At 51.9% G+C, this 20,085-nt stretch overlaps 2 protein-coding genes across 2 annotated transcripts in view; one reads left to right on the top strand and one right to left on the bottom strand.

Moving 5' to 3' along the window:
- LOC135975562 (P-selectin-like) overlaps nucleotides 1-20,085 on the bottom strand; it is a 110,410-nt gene that overhangs the window by 89,054 nt on the left and 1,271 nt on the right. The window lies entirely within an intron of this gene.
- LOC135975700 (L-selectin-like) overlaps nucleotides 1,257-20,085 on the top strand; it is a 19,604-nt gene continuing 775 nt past the window's right edge. The window contains exons 1-4 of the mRNA XM_065567741.1: nucleotides 1,257-1,386; nucleotides 15,218-15,438; nucleotides 16,919-17,026; nucleotides 19,786-20,081. Coding sequence (XP_065423813.1) covers nucleotides 1,298-1,386; nucleotides 15,218-15,438; nucleotides 16,919-17,026; nucleotides 19,786-20,081 — 714 coding nt within the window. The 5' untranslated portion in view covers nucleotides 1,257-1,297. The remainder of the gene's footprint in view (nucleotides 1,387-15,217; nucleotides 15,439-16,918; nucleotides 17,027-19,785; nucleotides 20,082-20,085) is intronic.

Here is a 20,085-nt window from a genome sequence, read left to right as displayed (position 1 = left end):
TGAAATCCACCTGGCAAGAGAGACACAAAGGAGCTGGTTGTGAATATAGAGAGAGGAACTGGAAGGAGAAGTTAGTGCAGGGGAAGAGGAAAGCAATGGAAGAGGTTGTGTCTGTCAGGACTGATCAGTGGAGCTGGTTGTAACTGTCACAGGTCAGCAATATCTGGTTGTATCTGTGTTATGAAGAGGCTGATTGATACCTGCCGATGGAGGAAGAGGCTGTTGGACCCACCAAGGATAAAGCAGTGCAGCTGGTCAGAGCAGCCAGTAGGGAAACGATGCTGCTGCTGGTGGTACTGGTGAAGAAATAGCATTCACCTTGACAGGGCTGTGGGAGGATTCAAATTCGTATCTGTTCACCTGCTGGGGGAAGGAGAGCAGCTGGTTCTGTCTGCTAGGATGGAAGCAATGAAGTGAGTCGGACCTTATCAGAGGAAAGCACTGGAGACTGGCGAATAGTGGGACACAGACTGTATCTCAGGGTTTGACTGGGGCAGGGTGTGTAACCATAGCAACCAGTGGGTCCTTTCTCATTGTGGTCCTTGCTCGCATGCACAGGGTGAAACTGATCGCCATGATTGGGGTCAGGAAGGAATTTTCCTCCAGGGCAGATTGGCCAGAGACCCTGGAGGTTTTTCGCCTTCCTCTGGGGCATCGAGCAGGGACCAGCCCTTAGGGCCATTTAGAAACAGACAATAAAAAATAATAGAAAGTGAAATGTGTCCCCTTTCATCATTGCCTCTGTGCTTCTTTAAAAAAAAAAAGCTGTCCTCCCCCTCCCCCATACACATGACCCTTCCCCATCTCTCTGCACACGGGACCTTTCCTCCACGAGCAGTGTGTCACCCTCCCCGACCCTCTGCAATCATCACAGATCTCCCCACTTGCTTCCTTTGTTTCCTCTCCCTGTATTTATTCTATTTCCTCTTCCATCCCCCCTTTTCTGGGGCTATTTCCATCAGATCTTTTCTAGTCTTTTGTGTTTCTTTTTTCTGCTACCTTTTGTTTTCTATCTTTTCTCTCCATTTACTTCCTGCAATGGGGTGGACTAGGCCCAGAGACCCCCTGCTGGAGGCCTTAGGGTCCTGCCACATCCGTCCCAGGAAAGGAGCAGTGGAGCTAAGTCCTCTGAGCAGCCTAGAGAGACTGTGCAGGAAGCGACCAATCAGGGAAAGGCTGCGGAAAGCAGCCAATCAGGGCTCAGGAGGGCCATATAAAAGGAGTTTCAGATGCAGAGTCAGTCTGTTTCTTGCTGGAGCTAGAGGACTGTAGAGGGGCTTTTGGCTAGTGAAAGGGAATGGCAGCACCATGGACAGTGCAGTGGTGGTGGGCAGTGAGGAAGAGCTCCTGGCTGGTTCCTGGGCCTGAACCTAGAAGACCCCTGAGGTAAGGGTGAAGTATTGGTGAAGGCTGGGGCTGTGGGGAAGTGGCCCAGGGAAGTATGTGGTGTGTGGCTGCTGTTCTTAGGATCCCTGGGCTGGGACTTGGAGTAGTGGGTGGGCCTGGGTCCCCTCCCCTCCCCTCCCATAGGCCACTGGGGAAGTGGGCTTACAGTTGAACTGTCATGCACCCCCAGAAGGGGATCTGAACTGCTAAGTGGCCCCACTGGAGAGCTGGGGCCAGAAGAGACCCAGTGGGGGAAGATGATTGTCTTGGGGGAGGGAGGACTTCCTGGGGGCATGGCCTGGTACTATCTGAAGACTGCAGACACACTTGACCATGGGGTGCTCATGAGAGATGGGTGCCCACTGTTATACTTCCCCTTCCCTATTTCCCTTGCTGTTCTCTGGTTGTCTCCCCTTCTGGAACAAAGCTTTCCAATCTCCTGCCCTGCTCCCTGGCTGTTTCTAATTGGCTCCTCGTGCTAACAAAGAAGCAAAGTCTGACTCAAATACTATATGAAGGAGTCTTCTAAAAACACCCGTAGTAAAGGGATATTGACAAGCTTCCCCATCAAGTGAAATTCCCCATGGTGCAGAGAGCTGGGCCAAGGCCTGTGCCCCAGGTTAACTTGCAAACCAGGGTTTAACTCCCCAGTGTTCACACACAAGCTCAGAGTTGTGCACTCCACTGTAATGCAGAGGAGTGGCATTTCCTCTGGGTCCTCTGTCACCCCCATAAGACCCTACTGCAATAAAACACAGCCCCATCCCTCATACCCACTCAGAGGAAAGCTGTGTGAATGTTCCCAGCTGTGATGGGGAAGGAGCACAGGGTAAAGTTCTAGCCCCACTGAAGTCAGTGGGAACTTTGCCATTGACTCCCATAGTGCTGGGAGTTCACCCACAGCCTTGCTGATCACAGGTCAAACAGAAGCATGGACACTCCTCAGTTCAATGCACCTAGGGGTGTTTGTTGTTAACCAAGAGAAGAACTGTTGTCGGAATGACCTGTAACTGGACATGCTGGCAAAGTCCAACTGGGGGATTGGATGGGGGGTCAGCCAGGAAGACATGACTGCAGGTGTTTGGCGAGAACAGCTGTGGAGGTGGAGAGGGAGGTTGAGTTGGGTGCTTATCTAGGGGCAAGGAAGCATGGTGGGAGATAGGTTAGATCATGTCCAAATCCCACTGCCATTTGTCCTGCCTGCTGGGTCCTGTTCTCTGCCTGTTCCCATAAAGGTTCACAGGCAGGCGCTACCCATTCTTCTCCTCGTTGTTTCTGTGTCCCCAATTCCCCATTGTCTTCCTGCCCAGATTCTCCCTTCCCTATCATGTTCCCATTGGCTATAAACAAGGCATTCTATATGCGACGGTGGGCTTGACCTCAATATTGCAGCAGGACCCCTGTGGAGAGTTGGCTGGATGTGACCGAGGGAGCTATCATATGAGTGGAAGGCAGCAAAAAACCCACCAACAACCCCAGCAGCTGTAGACAATAGACTACCCCTGAACGTGAAAAGTAGGGCATGGTCCTGTGGCTCCAATTAACCACCAATCTTCTCAGAGGCTGCTGGTGGTGGGAGAGGTCTGGGGCCTATGTCAGATCCAGCTCACTCCACAGCAGGAAGGAAAAGCCGTGCTAAAGAGCAACAGACTGTACTAAAGACAGCATCAGATGGGTCTGTGGTGAAGTGACCCCTTGGAAAAGAAGCCCCTGAATTTGGGAGAGTTTAGGTACAGGCTGAGGCCTATCTCCATGTAAAGACTTCAAACAGACAGGAAAATAAACTTTGGGTTTCTAGAGCTTGGTGAACTCATGGGGAAATGGGACAATAAGTGGGTGTAGATGATAAGATAAATACTACTGCAGTCCTGTTTAACAGAATTGCTACATTCTCTCTGGCTCCCTTGCCACCCTCTTCTCCCTTCTCCCCCTCCCCTCGCCTCTGTATATAAATTCTGTGGTGGTCAAGTCACTCTGGCCCACCAGGCAATCACTGGTGACTCTGGGAATTTCCCCCCACGAAAAGCTCTGCTGAAAACTAACAGTAGTTTTCTTGCTCAGATTTGTTTGAAACTTTTTTAAATGGACACTCTGAAAACAAGCCATGTTCTGTATGAAATGTTTTGATGGGGAAATGTGATTGACCTTTGTCTTATTTTGCTGAAACGCTACAAGCTGAGGAGCTTGCAGTAGCTATGGCGATATTTTAACAGTGGATGCCTTTTAATTATGTCAATATGATCAGTACAGCATCCCCTGTGCTGTTGCATTTTACTGTTTTTTATGCTGTCTCTCAATTTTTAATTGTGCTTGTCCTGCAGAGTTTAGTATTGAAAATGAAAATTGGCTGGGGAATCTTCTCACTAGTTCCCATTTGTGAGATAAACACGCTGGTTGGCTGTTCAAATGATCAGCAATGAAATAGTTAATGTAGACATTCTCAAGTTGGTACAGAATTAACACTTCAGTTATGATGCACTGAGCAGTTCACATCTCTGAGCTATTGTTTCTGCCTGCCTGCAGGCTCAGGATGACAGCTCTGCAGTAGGAAGGGCTTTTTCTGACACCACAAAGGCTAGAACCGTAGGCTGGGATTGTTGAAGGCTCCCAGGAGACCGGTGACCAGATGCCATGGGTGGCACGGTGGTGGTGGCAGTGTTCAGTGCTGTCTGAAGTCAGCAACTGGGCCAATCCTAGGGCTGTGGAGCAAAGGACAGGAGGTGGCTGTTCTGCTCACAGAGACCTTCTTCCCATTCCCCATGGTGGCTCCTCCTTTGCTTTGCGTCTCACGCCTGCCCCTGCACATGCCCATGTGGTTTCTGAGTGTAGCTAACCTGGGTTTCTCAGGCTCACCAGTGCTGCTTCTCCCTGGGACCAGAGTGTGTTGCTGTCATTCCAGTGTTGTATCTCCTGTGGTGCAATATTGGGGGCCAAGCTGCTGCCATCCCAGTATTGAGTCATTATTTCTTGGGACATGGTAGCTCTGGGGCAGGAGGCTCCCCTCTGAACTCCCAGGTCTCAACAGGTGACTGATGTCAGGACAAGAAACACAAGAATCAAGGGAGGCAGGCTGTCTATTGGTTAGGACTCTGGGATCCCGTTCCTGGCTCTCTGCTAGACTCCCTTTGTGGCTTTGGGCAAGTCACTTCTCCTTTCTGTGTCTCAGATTCTCCCATCTGTAAAATGGAGCTAATACTAATGACCCCTCTGTGCCCCCTTAGTACACGGCTTTCCGTTCACCTGCGCTGGGACCTCGCTGTGCTATGACCCCATTTTCACTTCAAATCCCCTCACGAATGGGCAGGTGGATGGGGGTGGGGCTGCTTTAAAATAGATGGAGACCCTGCTGGGAAGAGCAGTGACCCACCGAGATGCCTTAAGGAGTCTCCAGTGGCTGGTCAAGCTGTGATCTCGGCTACACGCCCTGGCATGTGAGAACTTCCCAAACTGAGCTTCCTTGAAATCCCTCTCCAGGGGAGAACCAAAGCAAAAACTTTCAGCTTGTCAATTCTTGTGAGCCCCTCCCCGCACCTATCCCAGCTATAGTGATCTCCGCTGTACTGGTGCTGTGTCGGGGTCCTTCCCCAGAGTTCACTTCCCTCGACTGCAGCTTCAGCCAAGATCCCCCTCAATGCCGCCTCTTGCTGGGAAGTCTCCACAGTGCCATCCCTTTGCAAAGTCCTCAGTGGAGAGGATGACAGGACCCCTGAGCGGAGTTCTTGCCACCGGGTAGGAGCCTTGTTCCCCTCAGTCTCTGTTCAGTCCCATTATCTGACCAACTTGGGGCTCGGGTACAGTCCCAGGGGGGAACCAAGATGTCATGGAGGGTTTCAGGTAAAGCTTAGGCAATGAGTTCTTTAGCTGCACTTCCCCCTGTTTGCTGACAGAGGGCGGCAGAGTTCCTTCTCTGAACAGTTTCTGTCTATGGAGTTCTGGGTAAACAGCTGATGGAGCAGGTGTTGGCTGCTCTTTCCCCTCTTCACCAATAGATGGCGGTAATGAGCTGCATAACATCTGCATTTCAGGCTGCCAGGCACACACATTGCATGGGCTGGTAGCTGTGAGCTCTGCTACCAGCGCCACAGAGTTCGAGTACCAGGGTGACTGACACTCGTAAAACACAGACAAGGAGGGTGAGGCAGGTAATCTCTTATCGAACCAACTTTTGCTGCCTTTCAAGCTCCACAGAGCTCCTCGGGTCACAAGAAGCTGGAAAGCTTCTCTTCACCATCAGAACTTGGTCCAGTAAAAGAGATTTCCTCACTCATCTTGTCTGTCTCATCCTGGGACCCACACAGCTACAACAACACTCCTGAACTGGATAAGTTAGATTCTGTTCTAGTGGATGGATTGGTGCATACAGCCTGAAAGAAAATTGTACAGGGACTTTTGGGCTAGACCTGGTCAGAAACTTAAATATTTTCCACAAACTTTTGAAAGGAACAAATTAATGTTTCTGGGAAGTCTTTGGGTTTTCATTTAAAAACAAATATTTCCCTAAACTTTTCAGTTTTCAAAAACTGAATTTTTTGGCTCTTGCAAATTTTTAAAATTGAACACCTTACTGACTGTTTCCAAAAGAACTTTCATCAGAAAATAATTTTTGACCAACTCAGACAGAGCACATGTACTGAGACAAGAAACCACACCCCACTTCCCATTCCCCTGCCAGAACTGGGGTACCATTCATAGGCCATGCTCTTCCAAACATAATCTCGAAGGGACTAAGCCCTATCCTACCCTTCGGGAGAGCACGAATGCGAAGTAACACAAGGGGCAAGGCATCAGGCCACTTAAGAGAGGCCTCCTGACAGACCTTTGAGAGGTGTCGCTTGAGTGTCTGATTTGTGCGTTCCACTACTCCACTGGCTTGTGGTCGCCAGGGTGTGTGGAGTTTCCAGGGGATTTGCAGAGCACTTGATATCTTTTGAACAATTTGAGATGTGAAGTGTGTTCCATTATCAGATTCCATCCACTGCGGGAGGCCGAAGCGAGGAATGATTTCCTTGACAAACTTAAGAGCCACTGTTTTGGCAGTGTTGTTGCGACATGGGAAGGCTTCAGGCCATCCTCTGAATCGATCCACTAAGTCGAGAAGGTACCTATAACCCTTGGGTTCTGGGAAACTCAGTAAAGTCTATTTGCCACACTAATCCTGGGCCTGGGGTAGGTTCCAGGGTGGCTGGTAACACTGCTACTCCTGGTCGAGGGTTATTCTTTTGGCAGATTAAACATTCAGCTTGTACCTGTGATGCTAGGGGTTTAAGTCCAGAGGTTAGAAAATATTTATTCATAAGCTGGGTAAGAGCCTCTCTGCCTGCGTGTGTGGTCTGATGCAGTTTCTGCAACACTGGTCGAATCAAGCCCTTGGGCAGGAGGATTTTTCCCTCTGTGGAATAAAGCCATCCCGCCTTTTCCTGGAGACTGAGCCTGTCAGCCAGGTTTCTGTCCTCTTGGGAGTACTGAGGGGCTGCAAGCTCACCCACTGATGGGATGAGGGCATGCATTTGGGCATTCTCCTCAGTTGCTGATTTCAGGGTAGCAGCTCGCTTAGCTTCCCTGTCTGCTCTGGCATTACCCTTGGTTACATCTTGATCTTCCCTTTGATGGTGTAGCGGGGCTGCCTGGCTCCCAGGCGCCCCTGGAAGCGACGAGCCGGAACAGCCGCCAGAGTGGGCGGAGCCACCGCGGCCTGTCCCCGCCCCCCGGAAGTCAAGGGGCGGGACAGGAAGTATAAAGGCCAGGCCACAGCGCTCAGTAGCTGGCCGGCAGCAGGAGAGGGCAGATGCTGGTGCCCAAGCTCCCGCGGACCTGAGCCTGCTGAGAGCCCGGTATTCTGAGGAGCGGTCTGAGCCTCCCCCCGCCGAGAGCCCAGAGGGAGCGACAAGCCTACCTGCTGCTCGGGGCCCGGAGGAGCCCATGATCTGCGACCCAGCAGAGGGAACTCAGGAGGAGCAGGTACCCACGGAGGAGGAGATGGGAAGTGGCCCGGGGATAGCAGACCCCGAACCCATGTCAGTGTGTTGCGGTCAGGATCCCCACTGACTGCGCGGCAGACGGACTGCTGCGGATAGGGCCCCAGGCTGAAACACAGTGGAGTGGGTGGGCCTGTGTTCCCCCCTGCCACCCCGTGCTGGGTGGCAGTCTCTCCTCCTCCTTGTCCAAGGGGCCTGGGCCTCTGACAGACTATTTGTTGGCTGCCCCGCCCTGACCTAGGGCCTGGGCCAACCCAAACTGACCCAGCCCCTGCTACAAGGCCTGGGCCACTGACTGACTATTGGTTTGCTGCCCCGCCCTGACCCAGGGCCGGAGCTGTTAATTGTGTGCTCAGTCCCTGCATAAGGGCCTGAGCTCTGAACTACTAATTGTATGCTCAGCCCCTGCCCAAAGGTCTGGGCCCTAACTGCTATTAGCTTCGTAGCGGGGCGGCCTGACTCCCAGGCGCCCCTGGAAGGGACGAGCCCTACCCCGGAACTATTACAGATGGGCTTTGCAATGCACTACTGCTACTGCTGAGGGGAGTTGTACCGCTTCTAAAAGCCGGAGAATTTGAGACCCATGCTTGACCGGAGAGCCTTGGGCTGTTAGCATTCCCCTTTCCTTCCACAAACCAGCGTGAGCATGCAATACCCCAAAAGCGTACTTTGAGTCAGTAAAGATATTAACCCGTTTGTCTTTTGCCAGCTCGAGTGCACGAGTCAGGGCCACTAGTTCAGCAAGTTGGGCAGATGTTCCTGCCGGTAAACTCTCAGCTTCCACGGTATCATGAAGAGACACAATAGCATAACCAGCCCTCCCATGCCCATCCAGAACACTACTTCCATCTGTATACCATTCCAAGTCAGCATTTGGGAGTGGCTGATCTTTTAGATCTGGGTGGCTAGAATACTGAACATCTATGATTTCCAGACAGTCATGTTCCTGCTTTTCTGTCTCTGGTAGCAGGGTAGCTGGATTAAGGGAGGGACAGATCTGTAGGGTGACTTCAGGATTCTCTAACAGCTTCGCCTGGTACCGAGCAACCCGAGCCTATGTGAGCCAAAGACCACCCTTAGTATCCAGCAAGGCTTGAACTATATGGGGAGTATACACTTGCACAGTTCCTCCCAGTGTCAGTTTTTCAGCTTCCCCAAGCACTAGAGCAGTAGCTGCGACCGCCCTCAAACAGGCTGGCCATCCCTTTGAAACTTGATCCAGTTGTTCAGAAAAGTATGCCACAGGACGCTTCCAGGCACCTAATAGCTGGGTAAGCATTCCCAAAGCTACCCCTTTTCGTTCATGCACATACAGTTGGAACGGCTTAGATATATCGGGCAAACCCAGGGCTGGTGCTTCCATTAGCTTCCTTTTCAAGATTTTAAATGCCCTGTCCGCTTCTGGGGACCAGTGAAAGGGGTCATGATCTGCTCCCTTAACACATTCATACAGAGGTTTAGCCCACAGTCCAAACTCTGGAATCCATATTCTGCAAAAACCTGCTATGCCCAGGAAAGCCCTAAGCCGTTTACGGTTGCTGGGGAGGGGAACTTGGCAGATAGCTTCCTTCCTTTCATTTGAGAGCTGTCTCTCTGCCTGATGTGAAATCCCAGATATTGAACCTCTGAAAGAGCAATTTGGGCTTTGCTTTGAGATACCCTGTATCCTCGCAGTCCAATAAAGTTTAGGAGACTCACAGTAGCTCTGAGACAAGGGATTAGACCCACAGCAGCAATCAACAAGTCATCTACATATTGCAGCAGGAGGGCTCTGTCTGAATTATCCCACTCCTCCAAGTCTCTGGCCAAAGCCTGTCCAAACAGAGTGGGGGAATTTTTAAATCCTTGAGCCAATACTGTCCAACAAAGCTGCTTTTTAACCCTTCGTTGTCCTCATTATGCCTTGCAGTATTTTGCAGATCTCACAGTTGCTTGGGCACATTCAGGCCCCCCTTTCTCTTGGTTGTCAGCCAAGTCTTGGCTGTGAACAATGTCCTTGGATGAGCCAGCATGACTGAGCTTGCTAGCTGTATTTTCCTCTCAGTTAACTCATTCTGTGCTTTTTCCTCTTCCTTTCTCGCTTCTTCTAACTTACAAAGGAACCTTCCACTCTTCACTCATACACCTTTTCTCCAACCATTAACACATACACATTGCCATCATACACCTTTCCAGTAACGTAACTTCTGTACAGAGCTTTGAAGCAACAAACCAGGACGGGCACACTCACTTCTGAGAATTCCACTCTGTACAACCTCTAGTGTCCAATAGCTTTTCTTTTTAAACCTTAAATGCCTTCTGTCTTCATCCCTAGCCTTAGCTATAACCTGATTCCACTCCACTTCAGACAACAGGGTTCTCATAAGTATATTACAATCATCCCAGTCAGGCTTATGGCTAGCTAGACACCCTTCAAAGATAGAAATGAACTTGCTTGGATTCGTTGAAAATTCTCCTGCCTCTGCCTTAAAAGCAGCCAGATGTACAGGGTTAAAAGGTACATGCGAGTAGACAGACACTATCTGAGCTGGCCGTTCCTGAGTTCCTGGATGGGCTACCACACTCTCAGTAATCAACGGATACAATCCCACGGGGGGTGGGGAGGGGTGGTACTCTCTGAAGCCTGTGGGGGTGAAGCCAAAGGGGACACCGATTCTGGCATTACAACAATGGGAGGGTTCTGGGGTTTAGCAGCTCTTACTACCGAGCCCGTCGGAGTCAAATGGCACTTGAGCAAAATATCAGTCCTATTTCTTAACACCATGAACGTATACGCATAGAGATGTTCATTCCATTTACCTGTTCTCTGACAGAACAAAAGCAATTGAAGGATCGTGTTGTAATTAAGTGATCCTTCTGGTGGCCACCTTTCTTGGCACTCTAGCTGGTACTGAGGCCAATCAACTGTACAGAACCTTTTCAATTTACTTTTAATCAACTGATCAGATCCAAACACTTTCCAGTTCACCAGAATGCATTCTAAGGGTGTACACTGTACCCTGCCGGCTGTACTCTGTCCCTGCCCCATACCAAGGGAGACTCTGGGCGTCCCCAGGTCAAAACAGGCAGACACTGGGCGTCCCCAGGTCAAGACAGATAAGTCCCCACTGGACTGTTCCTACCTTATCCAAGGGTCCGGTTCTGCACCATCACCGTTGCCTATCAACGGGACCGGTTCCCCACCGTCGCCCGCAGCTGCTTCTCCACTGTCTGTGTGCGTTGCACCGTTGTGCCCTCCGGGGTCGAGCAAACCACGTCTCTGCCGAGGCCCCTGATGAAGTCACCGGTGAGCGCTCTGGGCGTCGGTCGTCGTCGTAATCCGTCGGCCACCAGAAGGGATCCGGGCAAGGCTAAATTTCAGCCTTGAGCCCCACGTTGGGTGCCAAAACTGTTGCCTGCCCAGAACTGGGCCCGAGATGGCAAACAGGGGGTTCGTCACCCGGTGTGCTTGGCACCAATAAAGACACCGAGGGGAGAAAGCCTACTTCAGAGCCTGTAAGCAGTTAGCATAGAAGTAGGTGAGAGTTCCCAAGATGGAGTCACTGTGGTTCACAGACCCAGAGCAAAGGAGCTTCATCGGCACTTTTGGCCTTCCACTCTCCCGAGTTACCTGGTAGCTATGCCTAGTGGACCCCAACCCCAGCATGAGGATTGGTTGGGAAAGTGGAGATGGGCTACCAGAGACGGCCTCATTCAAAGCCTCCCTGCCAGCCAAAAGACAGCATGGAGCCTCTCCGGCCTGGGAGGCTGCTTGAGGAGCCAGCCAGCCACCCCGGGAAGCTGATATCCGGATGAGAGGAGCAGCCAGCCCTTGCCACACCACCAGCCTAGCTTCACTGGTTCAGACCACACCCCTCCTTTCCCCCAGATCTCTGGCAAAGCTGGGCTCAGCCCCTGTTGGTAAGATGCCAGAGGGTACATCTGTACTGTGCTTTACACCCACAGCAGTGCGTCTCCCAGCCCAGGTTCGCAGAGCTCACACTATGGCCCTACACACAGCTGTGTAGACACTCGGGCTGGGGCAGGATCCTGCCCTCTGAAGCCCAGGGAGAGGAGGGGCCTGCTGGCGCAGCTTGCAGCATTTCTGGTTTAGACCCAGGGATGGTTCCCATTGTTTCTAATTCTAATATAACTCTATTACACTGGAATATTGCTCCGACTGACTGAGCTGCTCAGCTGTTTATCTGATTTATGGACAAAAACTTCCTCCATCCTCTGAGCTGAACTCATGACACTGACCGACAACATCTCACACTCATACTCGCGTTCTCCGGGACGTTCATTAACAACCTGTTGTGGAGATGATGTTGCTAAATCGAATCACTTGCCTTAAATTCCAACGGTTCCTTCTTCCCCTGTGGAGGCTGGCAGCTCTTCCCTCTGAGATTCTGCATTTTATCTGCATGGTAAATGGGAGCTAATCAGAGACAGTGTCTGTGTCAGCCAGGTGTGTCCAAGTGTCTGTTTCAGCTCAGTGTGTAAATATGCCTGGACCTGCCTGCTGTGAAGCACAGAGGGGTTTATGGACATGTTTTTCTGACGGGCAGCGCCGGAGGACTCTGCTCCAGTCCAAGGGCTTGGAGATGTGGCTGGACTGTCACCCGACTCCTGTGCTTTGCTGCCATTAGCTGGGGTAAGCCTTCCTGCAGCTCTTTGATGGCCTGCCGCTGCCCCTGCCAGGGGAGAATTCACAGACGTATCCCGGGAAAGCCCCGGGAGGGGAGTGGCATTGTTGTGGCACCATCAGTCGCTCCTGGTCTAACCAGGGACATTTCACTGCCAGGGACATTCCCACCTGGGGGTGATTATTTAGGGACCTAAATCCTATTCCTCCTAATCTCTTCTCTTGGCTTTTGGCCCCTCCTGTATCCCAGAAAGCAGTAGAGTCCCTAGCAATTACTTGAGAAACACGGCCCCCTGAGGCTGAGGGAGCCAGGCGCTTCCACCCTAGTTACAATGGAGAGGCCTTCACATGGGCCTGCACGGCTTCCCAAGACAGCTCACAGTTCCCCAGCCAGGCCAGGGGCCGATGAACTCCTCCGTACAGGTGTGGTCCAGGCCAGCCCTCCCCTCTGCAAGTGCTTCCCTGGGCCTGCTGACTGCATTGAGAAAGTCCCAACCCCATTTCCAGCACTGGCACCAGCAGCAGTGCGAGTTTTGGTGCAGACAGAGTGCAGGGGGTTGGCACCAGTCGTGGATTAGAGGGTCTGGGCCATGCCCCAGCCTTTAAACCAGGCCCTGGGAGTAACCCCTTTAGTGTGCCAGACTTCCAAGGGCAGGCCACGTGACTATTACTGCAGGCCTGGGCCTTCGGACTCCAGCTCCCCTGTTTCTCACTTAGTGACAGGTTTCAGAGTAGCAGCTGTGTTAGTCTGTATTCGCAAAAAGAGCAGGAGTACTTGTGGCACCTTAGAGATTAACAAATTTATTTGAGCATAAGCTTTCGTGGGCTACAGCCCACTTCATCAGATGCATAGAATGGAACATATAGTAAGAAGATATATATACATACAGAGAACATGAAAAGATGGGAGTTGCCCTACCAATTCTAAGAGGCTAATTAATTTTTTACAATGTGGTAGGCGTGTCGGGACAATGCCACGTCTGGTTTCCGCCTTAGGGCTCTGAACCGCCGACGGGCATGCTCAGGTGTTAGCCCCATTCTAATTCTGGCCTTTTGTTTAAAAGGTTCGTAGTCGTTCATGTGTTCTTTAGGCATTTCATCTGCCACCTCTGCTACAGCCTGGAATGGAACCCACAATTCCTGAGGTCTCTGCTGTCAGCAAATAGCTGTGAAATCCCCTGGCAAAATGTGTGTCTCATCTCCCTCTAGTGCTGGCCCATAGGGAGTATGACAACCTGCTACTGCTATTGGCTCCTCCATTCGCTCAAGTGACAGAGGTCTGTGCACGGGATCTCAGGATTTTAACCCTGCTGATGATCCATATCGGTGTCACTATGATGCCACGTGATGGATCTTCTGTTTTTTACAGTTTGCTTTTTAAAAAACGTAGGAAGTTAGACACACACACACACACACTACAGAAAAACCTACTTTAAAAGAACATTGTTAACGTTTCAAAGTCAAGCACTGATACCTAGGGAATGCCAGAACCCTTGCCTCGTTGAGTGCACAGGATGGACCTACGCTAGGGAATGAACGCAGGTTGTACACTGAGAAAAGCTGTTGTCTGTAGGAGCCCTACCCCATCTGCTGCAGGAGCTGGAAGGTGTGATGAATGAGGTGGGGGGTGCAAGAAGAGAAAGGATGGTTTCAAGGGTAACACTGTTGACTGCCGCCCTGGAGAATTGGATTCTATCCCTGCCTCTGCCCCAGAGTTGCCATGTGGTGCTGGGCAAGTCACTTAAACCAAACTTTTCCCAGGTGGCCACTGAATGTGTGTTCCTCACTTTCTGGGTGCTCAAATTGAGACCCTGGGGTCTGATTTGCAGAAGTGCTGAGCGCTCACAGCTGCAACTGAAGTCAATGGGAGCAGTGCTCTGAACATAGTGCTTTAGAATGCTAAATACTCCAGAAAATCAGGTCCTCGGGGTCTCAAATGCACATACACAATGTATATCCGCGGGTGCGGATATCTGTGGCTATAAAGAGGATCTCCACGGATTCACAGGGCTCTAGTGACAGCGAGTGAGACCCGCAGGGCCATGGCCAACGACTGGGCCAGGAACCGCAGCGGCGAAAGAAGCAGCATGTCGGGCTGTCGTCGCAGGAGCCAGAACCCAGCCCAGGCAGCTCCTCCGGCATGGCTGTACCTCCACCAGCCCTGCCAGCGGGGCGGGCACTAGACTGACTGGCAGCTGTCTCTGGTCACACTAGTGTGTGCAAGCGGTGTCTCCTGACCGGGAGCATGTGCGCCTGTCTCACTCGTTGTCACTAGAGCCCTGCATGTCTGCGGTATCTGCTTTAGATCCATGGCTATCCGCATCTATGGAGATAATTATGTGTCCGCGCAGGGCTCTACTCAAATGGGACACCCAAAATTACTTCCGGCCTTAATCTCTCTAGTCCAGCTCCTCAAAGGTATTTAGGCACCTAACTTGCAATAAAGTCAATGGCTGTTAGGTGCCTAAATACCTTTGAGAACCAGTGCCTCTATGCCTCTGTTCCCATCTGTGAAATGGGGCTAATACCCCCCTCTCATCTCCCAGGGCTGTTGTGAGTATAAACCCATTCATGTCTGTGAAGCACTCAGATACTGGCATGATGAGCGCTATAGAAAAGCCTTTGGGGAAATGAATAATTCTGTCTTCAGAGCAGGGTTTGTATAATGTGCAGTAAATAAGGCTGGGGCGGGGGGAGGAGCAGTCACACATTGACCAGTGAGGAGAAAACACACTATTGAATAGCTCCTCATTCAGTGAGCACCGTCCATCCTCTGCACCGAGTGAGGCAGAGGACCCATGGAAAAATAGTACATTATCATGCCATTAAAGACTATACCATTGTGCATGCGCACAAGGGGGCTGAACTCAGTTACATGGGCAACCTTAATTGTGGCATTTCCTAACGTTTGAGCGCTTGACTTTGCAACCTAAATAATGTTCTTTTAATGCAGTTCCTTTGTGTGTGATATAAGATATAGTCTGGTGTCACCCATCTATAGTCAACTCATAGCTCTGTCACTGACTGTCACACAACTTTGCCTGTTTTTACTCTTTCCAACAGTGCTAGTGACTCAGGTGGAAGTGGGAGCCTGGACCTACCATTATGGTAACAAATCTGATTACTCCTGGGAGCTGGCCAGAAACTTTTGCAGGTCATTCTACACCGACCTCGTAGCAATCCAGAACCAGGGGGAAATTGCTTATCTCAAAAATGTCTTACCCCACCATAGAGCATACTACTGGATTGGGCTACGAAAAATAAACAATGTCTGGACGTGGGTTGGCACCAACAAGGCCCTGACGAAGGAGGCTGAGAACTGGGCTAACAAGGAACCCAACAATAAAGGGAGGAACCTAGACTGTGTGGAGATTTACATAAAGAGGGATCGTGATGCTGGAAGATGGAATGATGAGAACTGCCAAAAGAAAAAGAGGGCGCTGTGTTACCAAGGTAACCACCCCACCACTGTCATTCTCTATGGAAGTGTGGGTCTGTCTAACACGTGTAGGGCTGGGGAGAGTTGCTGGATTGACAGCTCTGGAGAAATAAGTCCCTAATTGTCCATAGAAGAGTGTCAATGGCCCGGCCGCCTCCCATGCCCCCTCGTGGTCTGAGGTTGCTCCGCAAGCCACTCTCGCCTCGCCTGGCGGGAGTCTTTCCCTACTGCCTGGAGTGTGTTCTCCCTGGCTCTCAGCCTTCTTCAGCCCTCTGGCTCAGGCTTCCTTCCAGGCCCAAACCCTGCCCCCGGTGAAGGGTTTCCTGCAGAAGCCCCCTGGCTTGTCTCTCCCTGAGCATCCCCCTTCTCTGAAGCTTCCTGCCACTTGTCCAGGGACATCAGCTGACCCCTGCTCAGCTGTGCCTACCTGGTAACTAGGGTTGGCTGGCCCCAGGCCTCTCGCCCTTAAAGGGCCAGACACGCGGTTACAAAGAGGTACTGTCTGGGCAGAGGAACATCACCCACCCACCCACCTAGAGTGCCTCAACCCTCATGTGCAGGGTCAGTCGGTCTCCATGGCCCACCGAGTCCTGACTTCTCTACGGAGACAGCCACCAAGGGCCTGGTTAGTGCTAGCTGGTGTGAGGCGTTAGTGATATTGTCCCGTGGCCGGCAGCACAGATCTGCACCCGCTTTGCATGTTAGCTGCTGTGTGTAACACCTGTGCCTGGGAGCACTCACTGCTCTCTGTGCCTCGCTGGTTCCTTTGGCTGGGGCGTTAAAGTCCTGCCTTCCACGTTCTCCCTCACAAATGGGCCACGCAGACGGGAGCTGAGCCTGGGCTCTCAATGAGTCTTGCTTTGATCCCTACATTCGTCTCCTCACAAAGTCCCGTTGTAAATTGACATGCCAGGCGCTTGGTTCCAGGAGCACCTGTTCTGAGCCCTGGGGAGATGCAGTGGAGTCTCCTTGCCAAAGAGTTACTACCCTCTTCGGAGTGCAATCAGTGCGGGGTGGGGGGGGGCAGGAAGCTCAAAGCACAGCCTGATAGCCAAACGTGGCACACGCTGCCCTCTGATCAATGCCTGGGTGTGTCCCCTGCAGGCCCAGCATGCAACGCTCCATCTCAATCCAGAGGGCAGCCTACCCGTCCAGGTCAGCGCTGTCCACAGGCAGCGCCTCTGGGTCCACGAGCAGTGTGACCATCTGTGCAAAGCAGCCACTGCCTCCAAGCTTCTGGCAAGGTGCCAACGCCACCTGGCTGGGCAAAGCTTGGGTGCCCTGGATGGTATCTAGGCCCCGAGTGCTCTTGCAGGGCCGGAGCCAAGGCCTTTGAAAGCAGGTTTTTAACCCATGACTTTAACAGGCTCTGACAGAATCCCGCAGTGAAGAAATGCAGCAGGGATGGAGTGCAGGATCCGGGCAGTGGGGTGGGGTCTGACTGGGCTCTAAGGAGTTGTTAGGGTGGATCCTAACCCAGCTGTATCTCTGCAGCGTCTTGCCAGCGTTCCTCCTGCAGCCAGCGTGGCGAGTGCGTGGAGACCATCGGGAACTACACCTGTGATTGCTACCCTGGTCTCTACGGGCCTGAGTGTGAACACGGTAAGGGCAGTCGAACAGGGGCACTAGGGGAGGGAGCCCCGCTGCAGGGCCTGCTACAGTCACTGCATTTACTTTCTGGAGGGTCCCAACTCCCCCTGAGGGCATACCTGGCTCTGTAGAGGGTCGTTGGGGAAGAAGGCCTCTGTCAGGACTTGCAGCTCCTCTGTGCTCGGGTCTGTAAATGGCCCTGGCAGTCCTGGACAGCCCTCGGCTCCCTCAGGGTCTGCAGCAGCCTCCCAGCTCTGTGGGTTTCTTGTCTTGGGTTGGCTGTAGGGTTCTGTTGTTGAAGCTGATGGTGGTGTCCAGGAAGTTGATGCTAGTGTGGGAGTGTTCCCCAGAGAGTTTAATGGCTGGGTGGGTGGTGGTTGTTGAAGTTGTGATGGAAATCTGTGTGGGAGTTTAAGCGTTGCATTTTGCTGCGGTTCTGGGAGTACGTCTCCCAGACCCGAGGAAGAGCTCGATGGAGCGAAAGCTCGTCTCTCTCACCAACAGAAGTTGGTCCAATAATAGCTATTCCCTCACCCACCTTGTCTCTCTAATATCCTGGGACTGACACAGCTACAGTGCACTCAGCGTGATGGCATTTCTCTTGGTCTGTGACACAATAATTTGAAACACCGCAGCCCATCAATTCCAACATTGGGGAGGATGGAGGACCTGGTCTGGGGATAATGCTGGAATGAGGATACAGCCAAAGCCCCGAGCATGCAGGGAGAATGGGGGACCCTGGAATGGTGGAAAGGGAGAGAATTAGGGCACAGAATGCTCCTGGCTTGGGGCAGAATTGGGGACTGTGGCATGGGGGGGGGTGGAAGAAATGGGGGAGACGCAGAGCTCCTGGCAAAAGGGTGGGGGCTAGGGAGTCCCTGAAATAGAGTGGGGTGGGAGGGTGGCACCCAGGGACCTTGTGGGGGACAGAGGGATGCAAAGAGTCCCTGGTGCATGCAATGTGCTTGACTTGACTTACAGAAGTAACAAAACATGGGCATCTCTCTAGTTTAGCCCCCGAAGAGTCCAACCCAAACCCACAAAGGGCCGAGCAGAGTCAGGATAAAGTTGTATGCTCAGTAATAGGTTGTTATTGAATGTTTGCTTTGCAATAGTGCTTAGAGGCCTCAACCAACATGTGGGGCCGACTGTGCTAGGCCCTGTACACTAGAGCGGTTTCAGTTTGTGAGAAGTTTCATTGTTTCACAACTGGCTTCATTCCAAACCAAGACGGATCAGGACTGCACCCGGGCCAGGGACCCGAGGACTTCCAGAGTCCCAGAGGCCAGTTACAAGTAGAGCAGCCTGGGGAGTCACTGGCCCAGGACTCTAGAGGCCCTGGGATCTCCAGCCCGGGGCAGTCTGCATGGCGGAGCGACCCCAGAGCTGCACCCCTGGGAGCTGGTCCTGGAACTTCCAGGCTTCCAGCTCCATGACACGGACACTGGAAGCGCCAAGAGCCCTGGCTCGAGCAGGGAGCCTAGCAGACAACAAGAGCCCCTAGAGACCTGGCCCTGCCACAGCATGGGGAGCCCACCCGCCCCGAGACTCGACTCCCGACTCCCCGAGCTGGGGCTCGCGGGACAGAAGAACATAAGAACGGCCAGACTGGGTCAGACCAAAGGTCCATCTAGCCCAGTGTCCTGTCTTCTGACAGTGGCCAGTGCCAGGTGCCCCAGAGGGAATGAACAGAACAGGAATCATCCAGTGATCCATCCCCTGTCGCTCATTCCCAGCCTCTGGCATCCCCATCCCCGCCCATCCTGGCTAATAGCCATTGATGGACCATCCTCCAGGCACTTATCTGGTTCTTTTTTGAACCCTGTGGATCTTGGAACACCAACAAAAACCACTGTGTGTTTTGACGAAAGTGGAGTCAAATCTGTAATAAATTTGGTGAATCAGTTCTCGTCAGCACATTGGCATTTTCAGTCTAAGGTAAGTTTTGCCAGAACATTTGCAATCAGCTCTACTGTACATGGACATAGTGTGAGAGCCCCTGAGCCAAAGAATTTACACTCTAAAGAGACAAGACAGACAAAAGGGGGAGATCAGGCAGACGTACTAACGGTAGATTGGGAAGTGAGACAGAGATTAAAGGACTAAATCCACACAGGGCTTTAGGCCCTTAAATCCAACATCTGGGGGCCATGGAGATCCTCAAAACCCCTGCTCAACTGCCGCCTGGCCCTAGAGCTGCTGAAGTTTCCACCAGTAAAACCAGCGCTAAAGACTTGCTGACACTCTCTCGCTATGCTGTAAGCACAGCCCTGCCCAGAGTAACGGTTGCACCCTGATCCTCACTCCCCTGCCATTGCCAGCAGAAGGGCATCACTTCTCAGAATTGCCCATTGCACGTCCTTCAGGGAATCCCATTTTTCTGTAACAAAGGAGAATTGGCCACCCTCTCTCTTGCCCTGCATTGGGTTGGTGAAGGGAAATAGGTCTCAAGAAGGGTTTGAATGTAAGGAATTTGGCAGGCGTGTCAGGCATACACAAGGTTCGGGTACGATGTCACATTGTTGGAGGAGGTTTGTCTAGACTGAAGCTTCTGGGGTTACCTGCTCACTAAACAGAGCAGAAAAGTCTTGACATGCACGATACAGCTCTATATGGGGCCAAACGAAAGAACATCCGTTTAAACTCTTAACAAGCAGGGGAAACTAAATAGCAGGACTGGAGAGATTCATTTTGTACATCTGCCCTTGTCTGCTGGCACATTGAACTATTTCTCAATGAAGGTGCCATCATCTGTGTTTCTCTTTCTGCAGAAATTACCGACATGATGGTGAATCAAACCCCAACCAGTGTCAGTGATTTCGAAGGCTCAGAACTTACCATGAATTGTACATTCAAGACAGTCAATAACAGCACCATGTATGTGCGATGGTATCACTATGGGACGGAGGCACTAAAGACAGAGCTGGTGAATGACAGCGATGTGATCACAACCCTGCATTTGGACAATGGGTTTGCCTCTCTCACTTTGAAGAATGCGAATTCATCTAATACAGGAACCTACGTGTGTGAGGTGGGGATCACAGCAAGGAACCTGTCTGTGTCAGGAGCCG

The sequence above is a fragment of the Chrysemys picta genome, chromosome 14 (assembly GCF_011386835.1).
Source record: "Chrysemys picta bellii isolate R12L10 chromosome 14, ASM1138683v2, whole genome shotgun sequence".
NCBI classification, from domain to species: Eukaryota; Metazoa; Chordata; order Testudines; family Emydidae; genus Chrysemys; species Chrysemys picta.
The sequence above is the reverse complement of the archived record's forward strand: the minus strand, read 5'-3'. Positions and strand labels throughout refer to the sequence as shown.